The 15,020-nt window shown below is 48.2% G+C and overlaps 1 protein-coding gene across 2 annotated transcripts; it reads left to right on the top strand.

The window, feature by feature from the left end:
• Window positions 1-194: 194 nt before the first annotated feature.
• Window positions 195-13,576, top strand: CDC20 (cell division cycle 20). 2 transcript variants are annotated; one of them, XM_077824236.1, is made up of 11 exons: window positions 195-237; window positions 431-669; window positions 2,375-2,520; window positions 3,364-3,460; window positions 4,294-4,422; window positions 6,195-6,391; window positions 11,210-11,304; window positions 11,862-12,093; window positions 12,360-12,485; window positions 12,793-12,910; window positions 13,321-13,576. In XM_077824236.1, exons 2-11 carry the CDS (start codon window positions 447-449, stop codon window positions 13,491-13,493), a joined length of 1,536 nt encoding a protein of 511 aa, XP_077680362.1. In that variant the 5' UTR covers window positions 195-237; window positions 431-446; the 3' UTR covers window positions 13,494-13,576. The 2 variants fall into 2 exon arrangements, with proteins under 2 accessions (XP_077680362.1, XP_077680363.1); XM_077824237.1 differs by lacking the exon at window positions 195-237 and having other exon boundaries at window positions 394-669.
• Window positions 13,577-15,020: the final 1,444 nt, after the last annotated feature.

Below are 15,020 nucleotides of genomic sequence, written 5' to 3'. Positions count from 1 at the left end.
CCAAGTCTCACGAGACTGACGAGGCTAGCGTCGTCTCAGGGCTAACCCCCGCCCCGAGTCCGTGCGGGCCAATAGGGACAGGGGGTTGGGTCGTGTCGCCATGGTGCTGGCGGCAGTTGGGTTTGAAGTGGCCAATGGGGGCTTGGGGCGCCAGGTTTAAGCGGCGCGAGGGGGCGGAGCTCTGAGAGTGGAGACTGACTGAGGGAACGTGAGCGAGGTGTCCCGCTGTCCCCGGTGGTGCGTCCCCGGGGTGCCCCGCGCCGGTCTCTGCGGTGAACGCCGGGCCCCGCCGCGGGCCGGTCTCTGGTCTGCCCGGGGCGGCGGCGACGGGGGGGCGCCGTGTGTGTGTGGGCCCGTCCGTCCGGGGGGTGCCGGGGTGTGGGGCTGGTCGGTCTCTGACTCACCTGTCGCCCTCTTTCTCCCCGCCCAGGCCGCTCTCCCCCGCCATGGCGCAGTTTGTGTTCGAGAGCGACTTGCACGGTTTGCTGAAGCTGGACACCCCGATCCCCAACGCCCCGCTGGCGCGATGGCAGCGCAAGGCCAAGGAGAGCAACGTCTCCGTTGCTGGCCCCGGGCCCAGCCCTGCCAGCGCCGGCAGCACTGGCCTCTCCCCCATGAAACCAGCCAACCGGCCCCACAGCACCAGCAAAACCCCCTCCAAAACCCCCGGTGAGTCAGAGCTGGGGCCGGTGACCCGGGTGCGTGGAGATGGGTGAGCAGAGTTAGCCCTGCATCCGCCAGCCCGTTGTGCGGGAAGCAGGGCACCAGCGACCTAGCTCAGGCCACTCCTTTGACAGGCGAAGCTAAGTCACCGTGGGCTGATAGAGTCCTGTCAGGGATCGAAAACTGGCAAAGAGGAAACAGGGTAGGGTTAGTCAGTTCTCCTTGTGGCTTGATATGTTTACTACTGATCTGGAAAGGGGATGAGCAGTGAGGTAGCACGGTATGCAGATGACACAGCTACTAGGATAGTCTGGACTGGAGAGAACTGTGAAGAACTTCGAGAGACCTGAAGAAGTTGTGTGAATGGGCAGCACGATGGCAAATGGATTCCTATGTTGCACATTGAAGGGAGAAACTTAAACGCCTCATATATACCTGATGGGCTCTAAATTAACTGTCAACCCAAGAAAGGGAGCTTGGCAACACCAAGGCAGCTCTAAGTGTGCAGCTGTGGTTTAAAAAAAAAATGGTTAGGAATGGGATGGTGAATAATAGAGGAATATTCTAATGCAGTGGTCCCCAAACTGTTTACCTCATGCCCCCTCCCTTATCCCTGTATGTGCCCTCCCCCCAATATCTGGGGCTGGGAGTGGGCCACAGCTGGGGGGGGGGGATTTACGGGGTAAGGGGGCTGAGGCTGGGGCCAGGAGCAGAACAAAGAGGCACTCCCTCCCCACGCTCTGTGGGTGCTGGCCTGGGCCCCAGCTGTGTCCCCCTGAATGTTCCTCTGTGCGCCCCCCCCGCCCCACTGCCACAGGAAATCAGAGGCCAAGGACTTGACACAATTCAGAAAGGAATGGACATTTTTATGGATATCAAGAATATTCAGAGTTATCATTATTGACAAATTCTAGAAGGGCTATTTTAAACTTTGCATGTCAGAGTTTAAGCCAATCTCTATTAGAGATGGACAGAAGACCTATATGAGGCACATCTGCCACTTGGGGGTGGTTACACCTTTCTCCGCTGCATCTTGAACTGGCCCTGTTAGAGAGGATACTGAGGTAGGTGGATCTTATTGTCTGATCCAACATTTTGAATTCCTACGTAAGGACTCCTGGCTCTGGGGTCTCTAAGTGGCTGCAGTCACAGTGACTGGGCTCTGGTGTTGCTGAGCTCTGCACAGTGGATACTGGTGACCTTCTACATGACAGTGCCACCAGTCTGTCCTTGGTCCCTCTCTAGAGGAATCTCTGTTTGGCTGCACCTGGAGAGGACTGAGAGGTATGTATAGGTTGAAGGGCGAGTCTTTGAAACAAGTTGAGGTTCTTCCTGGAGCTATGAGTGATGTTGCCTGCTGTTGAAGCCATTGCTTTGGAGTTCAGAGTGTCTCTTAATGAAGTTAAGCTGGGACCCAGGCCCTTCTAAGATGTGCTGAGGTTCAGAGACGACAGCAGCACATGATCATTGGATTGGAGGCAGCTGGTTATCTACTGCATCAGCCTCTTCCCATCCAGTCAAGATCCTGGGATTTGTTTGTGTGGCTGCACTAGAGCCTCCAGGCTGGCAAAACACCAACACCTGGAAAACATGGTGTACAGCCAGCAGTGCCTGAGGGCCTTTGAGGCAAATATTGTCTATCTTGGCCTTTGCTGGGCAGTTTGCTTCAACTAACTGCAGATGGAATGGCTCTCTTCTGTATACAACACAGGTAAATCAGGATCCAAAATCCAGAGCACACCGACCAAGGCAGGCAGGGACCGCTACATTCCCAACCGGAATGCCATGCAGATGGAGGTTGCTAGCTTCCTCTTGACCAAAGAGAATGATTCTTCTGAGGATACACCTACCAAGAAGGTGAGCAACGCATTCTCCTAACAGCCAGTCTCTCCTAATCTTCTCCTGAGAAGCAAACTTCGGCGTATTCACACTGCTGCACGATGAGCAATTGGTGTGGTGCTCGCATCTGCAGCACTCCTCTTTATGGAGTGAGGCATGAAAAGTGGTGGCTGGAATGGGTAGAGCTGTACAAAGTTATTGCAGGAGACTTGGGTTGTGGCCCCTAGGTACAAAGAGTGAGGGCAGAGTGTGCTTTTTGTTTTGTATTATATAATGCCTTGGGACCTTTGGCTAGCCTGCGCTGCATCTGGCAGGTCTGAATGCAAAACTTTTGGAAGGCTAATGAGATTTGCCCACACAGAGCTGGCTATTCCAGGCTCAAAGCTTGAGGACTTGGCTGCATAAGGAAATTCCCCAGAACTTGTTGTGGAATAAGCTATTTAGCAGTAGCTATGGCACTGTAGAGTCATGGCCTATATTATTCTGGAATGACTTCTCCAGATAGGCAAGTCATGAAGCAGTTGTACAAAGCCAGTCCCTTGTGGCCATATTTCCACACTGGGAAAGGGATGCAAAAAAGGGCCAATCTGGGGGTAGCTGGTACACTACAAAACTGGCCAAACAGAGGATAGCTTTTCAAGTGAACTAGGGGCAGCCTGGAGAACTGGCTTGCATGCAGCTGGTTCTCCAAGCAAAGCAGCATACCATCTGGAGCAGAGGCAACTACCTTAAGCTAATGGCACAGCTGGGGCCATGGGGCCACTGAGCTGTTGAGCTACATTCCTGTTTTACCCGTATTCCCTCTGAATGTGGTAGGAAGACTCAAGTTTGCCTGAGAGGATCTGTATATCTTATCTACAGGAGCAACAGAAGGCTTGGGCGCTGAATCTGAATGGGTTTGATGTGGAAGAAGCAAAGATCCTCCGGCTTAGTGGGAAGCCTCAAAATGCCCCAGAAGGTATGCAGGGTTTGGGGGTGATCTGAAAGCACCTCTGTGCTGGAAGGGAAGAAGAGCTCCTTTTTCCTCAAAGGAGGGGTGCATAACAGAACCCTGACTGGTATCCTGTGTACTCTCCCACCCCAAGCAATGGGATGTATGCAAGTAGCTGTGTACCCAACTGAGCTCTGGAACACCATAAGTTCCTTTATAGCTTTCCTTTGTGATCAGTGGCTTACTGGCATCCTGGCCACTGCAAACCTCTCAAGTCTAAGCTGAGTAGTAGCTGCACAAGTCAGTGATTGACACTGCAAACAGCAAATCCTCCCTAAAAATTTGCTTTTGGCCCAAAGCTCCTTCAAGGAAAGGCTGCAGTAGAATAGTGAGTAGCCTCCACCCACCCCAACTGTTAATTAACAGGGGATTGGGGAAAAGTGAAATTTCCCAAGCCCACCAATTTGAATCTGGTTTCAGCAGGTAAAGTGGCTGCCATCTGAAGGTGGCTCGATAGGTTGCATAAAAGGAGTTTCACAGTCGCAGCCGTGTTAGTCTGTATTTGCAAAAAGAAAAGGCGTACTTGTGGCAACTTAGAGACTAACCAATTTATTTGAGCATAAGCTTTCGTGAGCTACAGCTCACTTCATTGGATGAGACTCATCAGCTCAGTCTCCTAGTGGGCAGGTGTCATAACACCACAGCTTGCTCGGCTGGCCTGAAGCAAGTGCATCTCCCTTTTAAGGCTTGTCTTTGCCTTCAGTGGAAGACTCCCTGTGCCTAGTTGAGCCACAAGTTTGCCAGGATGAGTTGGAAGAAACTATCTAGTGAGTAACCATTGCTGTCTCTCTGGCTTACAGGTTACCAGAATAACCTGAAAGTGCTCTACAGCCAGAAAACAACACCTGGGTCCAGCAGGAAGAATGGCAGATACATTCCCTCCATGCCAGACCGGATCCTGGATGCGCCAGAGATCCGTAACGACTACTGTAAGCGGGTTCTGCTGCTATGTGCAGGGCCCTTGTATTCCTGTCCATACTAGTATTTGCTACCCCCCTGTGCTGTGACATTTATAGAGGGCACAAGGGTGCTACCTGCTGCTGCTTCACCCTGCATGAAGAGGTTAAACAAGATCAGACTTAAGAATTCTTGCAATATCTTTGATACTATCTCCAACTCAATGCTGTCACTTGGTGTCCCTGGTTGGCTATCTTCCAGTCCATTTGTCAGTCCATATGAGTGTCCCATTGTAGCTAATTCTAAGTAAGATTTTGAAAGTGTCTCTCCATAGGATCCTGGTCTTGTTCACACCTCGTTCTTTTCACCCACTCTGTTCTTCGCTTTGTCTAGCAGGTTCTTTTTTCTCTGACCTCAGACTCCTCGTAACTTGCAGGCCATTCCCCTCTGGAAGTCTGTCCTAAGCCTTGTTCTGCTAGGGACCGAAATTAGCCTGAGCGGGCACTTACTGCTGGGATTGCTCGTTTGGATGGTGCCTCTCCCTTGGTTCTGTGACTGCAGAACCCTGGGATTGCTCTTGTTTGGATGGTGCCTCTCCCTTGGTTCTGTGACTGCAGAACCTTGTGTGTACTCCCAAAGGAGTTCTTCAGCAAATCCATTAGTGTCTCAGTCTCTCTCATCTAGATCTGCTGGCTTATATGTTTAAACTTGGATGCTGTTGAGCAGAAGGGGCAAGTCCCTTCCTCTTCTTGAAGAGGAACTCAAAAGTCAGGCTTAAAAAGGGTTCAGTACCGGCCGTTTTCAATTGTAATTAACTTCTGCGCTTCCTTTGTGAGTGGGTGGCTCTGGTCCCCATCTCCTGATAACTGAAAGTGCCTCTTTCCCCTATACTCCTCTTGCTGGCACTGACTCTGCTCTCCTTATTACCCTGACTCTGAATGCTCCTGTCTGGCTGCACTTCCACTTCAGGACAAGTTGTTTCTACTCTCAGGCCTCTGATTATCCCCTTGGGAAATCACACTGGCAGCTTGTTTCATGCCTCAGCCTGTTGGGACTGTGGTGGCTTTTACCACTTTCTGTTGCACCTCATTCAGAAGGCCAAAGATAGGTGGGGAAATGTGTGCTTTTATGGCTGCCGTTTCCTTCATTGTGCCGTGGAGGCTGGGTTCCTCTCTGACAGAGGGGATGCCAAAAATTCCCTATAGGAATGAGGGGGCTTGGGTTCAGTCATCAATCCCCCTACCCTAAATCAGCTGCTTTAGTGAGATGGTAGCTCCACCTAGGAGCAAGGTGGATGGGGTAAAAATAGCAGAAAGTGCCTGTTCTCAGCCAAGACAGGGCAGCTCCCTTCCTTGGCTCAGCAGTTTGGTCCTAGAGGAACAATGGAGCCTTCTCTCAGCTTGGTCACTGCTGTGTCATTGGCACTCTTAGGGCACACTAACACACAGGCTGACACTGGGTGGCTTGCTGGATAGTGTCTGTATCTAACCTTATAGGAAAGGGCGTTCAGAGCTTCATGCAACTGGACTGGAATGAAAAGCTTCAGTGCGCTGATCCTGTTAGCTAGGATTCCAACATGCTACAAGGCCAATCCCCTACCTGTAGAGGGCCATGCACACCTGTGGCACTATGGAAATCTGGTGTAGGTGGGAGTTCCTGGTCCATCAGCATTGGGGGTGAAGAAGCGGCGGGGGGGACACGACTCTTGCCATGGTGCTGAGCCAGGCTGCAGGCAGGACTTCCCTGGGGTATTGTAATGAGCAACGGGCATATGTGTGACCTCTGGTGTGTCTTCTGATCTTAGATCTGAACCTCATCGACTGGAGTTCCCAGAACTTCCTGGCTGTGGCTCTGGATAACTCTGTGTATCTGTGGAACTACTCCTCTGGCGAAATCATCCAGCTGCTGCAGTTGGAGCAGCCAGATGACTACATCTCATCAGTGTCCTGGATCAAAGAAGGAAACTACCTTGCTGTCGGCACTAGCAATGCTGAGGTCCAGGTGAGAGGAATCCCACAGTACAGGGAGAGAAGAGTCTTTTAAATAGAGGCTCCTGCCCTGGGACCATTGTTGATGCCATTAACAACTGCTTCTTTGAGCAACTAGTCCTGGAACCCACAAGGGGGGAAGCAATTCTTTATTTAGTTCTAAGTAGTACGTAGGATCTGGTCCAAAAGGTGAATATAGCTGAACCACTTGGTCATAGCAACTGTAATGTAATAAACTTAACATCCTTGAAGAGGGGAAAATACCAGCCCCCCTCCCCTTCCCAACGATAGAATTTAAAAATCCAAAAAGAACCTCACGAAAATGAGGAAGCTCCTTAAACAGAAATTAAAAGTAACAGTGACGAGTGAAATGCCCGCAAGCTGCATGGAAACGTTAAAAACACCATAATAGAAGCTTGCTACATGTGTACCCCAAACTAAAAAAAAAAAAAAGTCAGAGGACCAAAAAACACCACCATGGCTAAACAGAGTGTAAAAGGCATTCAGAGACCAAAAGACTTCCTTTAAAATTTGGAAGTCAAATCCCACTGAGGAAAACACAAAGGAACTTTGGCAAGTCAAGTGTAAAAGTACCAATTATGTTGGCCACAGTAGAATTTGAAGAGCAACTAGCAAAAGACAGACTAACAACAAAAATTGAGTGTTTCTACTTCTGAAGCAATCAGTGGGGCCACTGGATGATCGAGATGCTAAAAGCATTCAAGGAAGATGAGGCCATTCCAGAGAAGCTAAATGAATTCTTTGCATCAGTCTTCACTGCAGAGGATGTGAGGGAGATTCTCACACCGGAGCCATTCTTTTTAGGTGACAAATCTGAGGAACTGTTCCAGATTGTGGGTTCAATAGAGGTTTTGGAACAAACTGATAAATTAAACAGTAATAAGTCAGCAGGACCAGATGCTATTTGCCCAAGAGTTCTGGAGGAACTCAAATACAAAATGGCAAAACTAACAACTGTGATATGTAACCATCATTTAAAACAGTTTCTGTAATAGATGACTGGAGGATAGCTAATGTAATGCTGATTTTTTTTTTTCAAAAAGGTCTCCAGAGGTGATCTTGGCAATTACAGGCCAGTAGTCCTAACTTCAGTACTGGGCAAACTGGTTGAAACTAAAACAGAATTATCCGACACCCGGTCAACATGGCTTTTGCAAAGGGAAACCATGCCTCACCAATCCATTAATTGTTTGAGTGGGTCAAACATGTGGACTGGTGTGATGCAGTGGATATAGTGTACTTGTACTTTCAAAAACCTTTGACAAGTCACTCACCAAGGGGTCTTTAGCAAAGTAAGGAGTCATGAGATAAGAGGGAAGGTCCTCTCTTGGATCAGTAACTCCTTAAAAGATAGGAAACAAAGGGTAGAAATAAGTGGTCAGCTCTCTCAGTTGAGAGAGGTACACAGCAGAGTCCCCCAAAGATCTATACTGGGATCTGTGCTGTTCAACATATTCATAAATGATCTGGGAACAGAGAGAAAGAGTGAAGTGGCAAAGCTTGCAGATGATTCTAAATTACTTAGGATAGTTAAGTCCAAAGCAGACTGCGAAGTTACAAAAGGATCTCACAAAACTGGGTGACCAAGAAAATGGCAGATTGCATTTATCAACACTGAATTTCAAGTAATTCCAATTGGAAAACATAATCCCAACTATGCATACAAAATGATGGGATCTAAATTAGCTGTTACCACTCATGAAAGATCTTGGCATCATAATAGATTCCTAGATATCATGGATAGTTCTCTGAAAACATCTGCTCAATGTGCAACAGCAATCAAAAAGGCTAAGTGTTAGGCATCATTAGGAAAAGGGATAGATAATAAGACAGAAAATATGCCACTACGTAAATCCATGATAGGCCCATACCTTAAATATTACATACAGTTCTGGTGTCTTGATCTTAAAAAAGGTGTATCAGAAGCTGAAAAAGTAGAGAGAAGGGCAACAAAAACGATGAGGGGTCTGGAACAGCTTCTGCATGAGGAGAAATTAAAAAGACTGGGACTGTTCAGCCTGGAAAGGAGGAGACGAGGGGGAGACAATAGAAGTAGGGCTGTCGATTAATGGCAGGTAACGCACGTGATGAATCACACTGTCAAACAATAGGACACCAATTGAAATTTATTAAATATTTTGGATGTTTTTCTACCTTTTCAAATATGTTCTATTACAACACAGAACACAAAGTGTACAGTGCTCACTTTATATTTTGATTACAAATATTTGCACTGTAAAAATGATAAACACAAGAAATAGTATTTTTCAATTCACCTCATTCAAGTACCATTGTGCAATCTTTATCGTGAAAGTGCAACTTACAATTATATCTTTTTGTTTTGTTTTTGAGTGCAGTTATGTAACAATGTAAAACTTTAGCGCTTACAAGTCCACTCTGTCCTACTTCTTGTTCAGCCAATTACTAAGACAGACAAGTTTGTTTACATTTACAGGAGATAATGCTGCCTGCTTCTTATTGACAATGTCACCTGAAAGTGAGAACAGGCATTCACATGGCACTGTTGTAGCCAGCACTGCAAAGTATCTACATGCCAGATATGCTAAATATTCATATGCCCCTTCATGTTTCAGCCACCATTCCAGAAGACATGCTTCCATGCTGATGATGATCAGTTTAAAAAAAAAAAAAAAGCATTAATTAAATTTCTGACTGAACTCTTTGAGGGAGAATTGTATGTTTCCTGTTCTGTTTTACTCGCATTCTGCCATGTATTTCATGTTGACCCAGTACATGTTCATTTAAAGAACACTTGCACAGCAGATTTGAGAAAATGCAAAGAAGGTACCAATGTGAGATTTCTAAAAATAGCTACAGCACTCGACTAAAGGTTTAAGAATCTGAAGTGCCATCCAAAATCTGAGAGGGATGAGGTGTGGAGCATGCTTTCAGAAGTCTTAAAAGAGCAACATTCAGATGCAGAATCTACAGAACCCAAACCACCAAAAAATAAAATCAACCTTCTGTTGGCATCTGACTCAGATGATGCAAATGAACATGCATCGGTCCACTCTGCTTTGGATTATTATTGAACAGAACCTGTCATCAGCATGGACTTATGTCCTCTGGAATGGTGGTTGAAGCACAAAGAGGCATATGAATGTTTAGCACACCTGGCACATAAATACCTTGTGACGCTGGCTGCAACAGTGCCATGCAAAGGCCTGTTCTCACTTTCAGATGACGTCGTAAACAAGAAACGGGCAGCATTATCTCCTGCAAATTGTAACTAAACTTGACTGGCTGAAGTAGGACTGAGTGGGCATGTAGCTTCTAAAGTTTTACATTGTTTTATTTTTAATGCAGTTATTTTTTTGTACAGGATTCTACATTTGTAAGTTCAACTTTTATGATAGAGATTGCACTACAGTACTTGTATTAGGTGAATTGAAAAATACAGTAACTCCTCACTGAACATCCTCTTGGTTAACGTTTCGTTGCTGATCAATTAGAGAACATGCTCATTTAAAGTTGCACAATGCTCTCTTATAAAGTTGTTTGGCAGCCCCCTACTTTGTCTACTGCTTGCAGAAAGAGCAGTCTGTTGGAGGTAGCTGGTGGGGGCTTGGAACCAGGGTGGACCAGCAGCCCCGCATCAGCTCCCCGCTCCCTTAAGTTCCCTGTGCACCAGCCACCCGGCAGGCTAGCAATTGCCGGCAGTTCAGCTGTCCCTCCCCCCACTGTTATGTGTTGCTCCTACCTCCTGCTTGCTGTGCAGGGCAGGATGGGGGAGGGGAAGAGGGGTGCTAATGTCAGGGTATCCCCTGCTTACCCCATCTCCATAGAGCGGGGTGGAACGTGACAGGGGTCAGGACAGAGGGAGCTTCTGGCAGTAGCTGCTGTCTCAACTTGCTGAGCTACTTCAAAAGGCAGTGTACTGAGTGGGGTCAGTGTACTTAAAGGGGCGATGTGCATCACACACACACACACTGTGTGTGTGTGTCTCTCTCTGCCATCCTGTCTCCTCTCCCTCCATTTGTGCTGCCTTGTAGAGTGTGAGGCTACATTTAACAACGTGTTAATCCTTGAGGGCTCAGCTGAGTACTAGTTCATTATTTATCAGTAAGGCATTCCCCAGGAAATATCCCACTGTCTCCACCCTCTGACTTCACCACCTCAACCAAGCTTCACATTAATCATTGCTGTGTGTGTGATTATTTTTTTTATATATATATAATATATATTTTCCCCCCGGAACCTTCCCCTCCATTTACATTAAGCAAAAAGTGAATCCAATTTCCCCATAAGAATTAAAGTAGCATTTTTCAGTAACTTAACTACAATGTTAAGCAAGGAGTTACTGTACTATTTCTTCTGGTTTTTACCATGCAAATATTTGTAATAAAAAATATGAAGTGAGCACTGTACACCTTGTATTCTATGCTGTAATTGAAATCAATGTATTTGAAAATGTAGAAAACAATCCAAAATATTTAAATAAATGGTATTATATTATTGTTTAATAACACAATTGTCCAAACTTCAAACTCTCTGGGCAATGCCTTCTAGTGGGTTTTGTGAAGATGGCACTGGATTGTTAACACTTGATAATTAATTGTGAAGGTCCCTAATATAAATCTAGAGTTTCCAGCTGTCTCATGGGCATTGGGTATAAAATTCTTTGGATGGCTTCCCCATAGCCTAGTGTACTGAGAGGTTTAAACGCCATAGCCTTCAAGCAAAGGGATCCAGGATTTGACAGCCAAGGTATGCACCAATGTGACAAGGGCTCTATTCTCATCTCCTTACACAATTAAGATAAATGACTGCTCTTAATGTCTCTTTGCAGCTGTGGGACATACAGCAACAGAAACGGCTCCGAAATATGATCAGCCATTCTTCCCGTGTAGGGTCATTGAGCTGGAACAGCTACATTCTTTCCAGGTAAGGACATGACCAAGGCATGGCAAAACAGGCTTTGAGCCCCCTGCTCTAGATGAACAGATGGAAAAAACCAAATTGACTCTGCATGTGCTCAGTGATCTATTCACAAAGCCAGCAGTGCAGTTCTGCATGGACCCACTTCAGCATAACCAGGGCACAGATTCCCCAGATGCCAATAGAAAGTGAGTGAGGTCCTGGTGAACAGCCCATTTCTGCCTTGGGCTGCTACAACTCCTCCCTGGTGTCTGGCCCAGCTTGGGGGAGGGACCTGAATATGTCAACACGTCTGGTTAGAAGGGGCTGGATTTAAGCCCCTGAATGTAGGGGCAGTGGGAGGGCCCTCCGTTCTCCATAACCTCTGTATGAGCCTCTGCAATGCAGTCCCTGCTGCTGTGTTCAGCTGTCTCCAGTAGCAGGTGACACCAAGATTACAGCATCATTGAATAGCGGCCCTTGCTGAAATCCCTGTCCAGACACACTGTAGTGGGAGCCCCTTGGAGCAGTGGTGTATAGCTCACAAGCACAATACCACCCTGACTCAAAACTTCCCTCTGCAGTGGGGCGAGGACCGGTCACATCCATCATCATGATGTCCGGGTTGCTGAGCACCACGTGGCCACGCTTGCTGGCCACACACAGGAGGTGTGTGGGCTCAAGTGGTCACCTGATGGCCGCTACCTGGCCAGTGGAGGCAATGACAACCTGGTGAATGTCTGGCCATGTGCCCAAGGGGACAGTGGTGACTTTGCTCCTGTGCAGACCTTCACTCAGCACCAGGGTGCTGTCAAGGTGAGTGGGTGGCTCGTGTGAGACTTGTTTGGTGTGCACAGGGCACAGAGTGATGCAGCAGCTGCTCGGTTCTACTTTCCTTTGTCAGTGCACTGGCAGAGTTTCCATCTGTTGGAGAGGGGCTTCTCCTGGGACATACAAAGAATCTGCCTGCCAGTGCTGCTCTCATGCATGGATGGCAGAACTGCTGTGGCTTGGCCTGACCTATAAGGGCAGTGGGGAACAAGCTGTTCTTGCATGTCTTATGACTGGTGCCTCTCTCATAGGCTGTGGCCTGGTGCCCATGGCAGTCAAATGTCCTGGCCACAGGCGGTGGGACAAGTGACAGACACATCAGGATCTGGAATGTGTGTTCAGGCACCTGCCTCAACGCAGTAGATGCCCACTCCCAGGTGAGCTTCAGCACTGACTCTGTCCAAGACTGCGCTTTGGCACAGTGAGCAACATAAGTGCTGCCAAGGGATGGAACCTGAGGGCCAGGGCCTGGGATACTCCCCAGGAGAACATGGGGGATGCTGTGGAGGTGGTTTCTTGTCTCTGGATGGGGGTGGATGTTGGGTACTACTGCAGTGTCTGTGCCCCTTCTTTGCGGGCTCTTTTGGGAGGTAAGGAGCTGGTCCCCAAACTACTCTACACCTGGTCAGTGACCTCTTGCTGCTGGTCTGTGACCTGCCAGTGTAACAAACTGCCTCCCTATAGGTATGTTCCATCCTTTGGTCGTCAAACTACAAGGAGTTCATTTCTGGTCATGGCTTTGCGCATAATCAACTGGTGGTGTGGAAATATCCTACCATGGCCAAGGTTGCAGAGTTGAAAGGTAGGTCTACATCCTTTGCTGTGCAGTCCAGGAGCAGCTGAGAGGGCTGGGATCCAGGGCAGTGGGAAAGGGCTTGGCTGCGTCCAGACAGATCCTGAAAGTAAAGTCACTCTCCAGTCTTTGTGAGAGCAGCATCAGTGTGCTAATGAGATGGGGCAATGGCAGCGAGGCATGTCCTGCTGGGAAGAGGCTCCACCCTAGAGGGTTTTGAGGGGTCAGGTCTCCTTTGAGTTCCTCTGTTCAGCCTTCCAGAGCTGCCCAGGTCAGCCTCAGAATCAGCTGTGTGGGATGGTGTCTGTTTATGGGGGAGAGCAGACTGAACTTACGTGACTGGGCATGAGTGGCTGAAAAGGACTGGTATTGGTGAGGGATGTGAGCAGAGCCCTGATAGGCAGCTCCTCCTTTCACAGGTCACACAGCCAGAGTCCTGAACCTGACCATGAGCCCAGATGGCTCAATAGTGGCATCTGCAGCTGCTGATGAAACATTGCGGCTTTGGCGCTGCTTTGAGATGGATCCAGTAAAGAAGAAGGAGAAGGCAGGCAGTGCCAAGAGCAGCATCATTCACCAGGGCATCCGGTGAGCATGGGAGATGCCACTGGCAAGAGAGATGGGGTTGCATTTTGTACAGTATTTTAAATGTCAATAAATACCTTAGTCTGCTTTTATAGAGTCTGATGGAATAAGTGTCCCTGGCTTGTCTTGGGATCAGACCTCTTAGGAGCCAAACACAACCCCGGCAGCCAGTGATCCGAAGTCAGCCAGCCATAGGAATAAGGGAAGTGGTTAACCAAGGAGCTAGGCTACCTGTCTGGAGCCCTTCCCAGTCTGGGAAGAACCCTCCTAACCAAATCCCTTCTATACTGGCTACACAGCTCTATACTGGTGAGGGTGATGACACAGTGCCTCCCTACCTGCAGTAACTAGACTTTGGGTGTCTGGTCAGTAGATCTGACCGGACAATGTCAGGTTCCATTTTTAACTGGACTTTCTGGTCAAAAACCAGGCACTTGACCACCCTATCATCAGCAACCAATGTGCTATAAGTGCTGGGAACATGTTGGGGACAACTTCTGCTTTCTTAGGGTGGGGGAAGTAACTGTGGGACAGCTGGGTTAGACTCAGTTCTGACCAGCAGGGAGGAATTTGTTGGTCTAGATGAAATTACTATAAGGTGGGTGCACAACTGGGTGAAAGATTGTACTGAGAGTAGTTATCAATGGCCTGGTGTCAAACTGGGAGGGGAATGATGGAGGGGGGAGCCCCAGGTGGCTTTCCCACACTCCCAGCAGAGAATGGGGAGGTGAAAAGCCCCAGGTGGCTTCCCCTGCACTTTATGGAGAAGAGAGTGGTGTGGGGGGCAGCCAACCAAGAGCCTGTGGGGCAGCTAGGCCCCTGGGAGGGAGCCATAGGCGTCGGCTCCATGGGTGCTCTGGGGCTGGAGAACTCCCGGGGAAAAATTTATCAGGTGCTCCACACCCACCAGCAACCAAGCTCCCCACTCCTTGCTGCCTCTTCCCCCCGAGGCCCCACACCTGCCTTGCCTCTTCCCCCAAGGCGCCTCCCTCCTTCTTTAGTTGGGGATTGGTCCTGCTTTGAGCAGGGGATTGGACTAGATGACCTCCTGAGGTCCCTTCCAACCCTGATATTCTATGATACATTTTTGACAGTGAGGGTAATTAACCATTAGAACAATTTACCAAGGTGGAGTCTCTATCACTGACAAATTTTTAAATCAAGACTGGACGATTTTCTAACAGTTCAAGGAATTGTATTAAGGCTGTAAGAACTGCCATGCTGGGTCAGACCAGTGGTCCCACTAGGCCAGTAACCTCTCCCACTGAGGCCAGTCCCAGAGCTTCAGGGGGGAGTAGTTGCACCATAACCCTTTTGGAGAGACAGCCAACCTTGTTTTGCCCATCTGGTACAGGGGACGGGAGAAACCCTGAGCATGGGATTACATCCTTGACGATTTTAGCTAATGGCCATTGATGGTCTTATCCTCCACGATTTTATGTAGTTCTTTTTGAACTGTTATATGTTTGGTCATCACAACATCCCCTGGAAGTGGGTTCCACAGTTTACTGTGCACTGTGTGAAAAAGTATTTC

This window comes from Eretmochelys imbricata, chromosome 8 (assembly GCF_965152235.1).
Source record: "Eretmochelys imbricata isolate rEreImb1 chromosome 8, rEreImb1.hap1, whole genome shotgun sequence".
In the NCBI taxonomy this organism is placed as follows: Eukaryota; Metazoa; Chordata; order Testudines; family Cheloniidae; genus Eretmochelys; species Eretmochelys imbricata.
This window is presented reverse-complemented; position numbering and strand designations above follow the sequence as displayed.

Coding starts and splice junctions, on each gene's coding strand:
- CDC20 (XM_077824236.1), top strand. CDS start 447: ATGGCGCAGTTTGTGTTCGAGAGCGACTTGCACGGTTTGCTGAAGCTG. Junction 6,392..11,209: donor CTAGCAATGCTGAGGTCCAG/GTGAGAGGAATC, acceptor GTCTCTTTGCAG/CTGTGGGACATACAGCAACA. Junction 12,094..12,359: donor AGCACCAGGGTGCTGTCAAG/GTGAGTGGGTGG, acceptor CCTCTCTCATAG/GCTGTGGCCTGGTGCCCATG.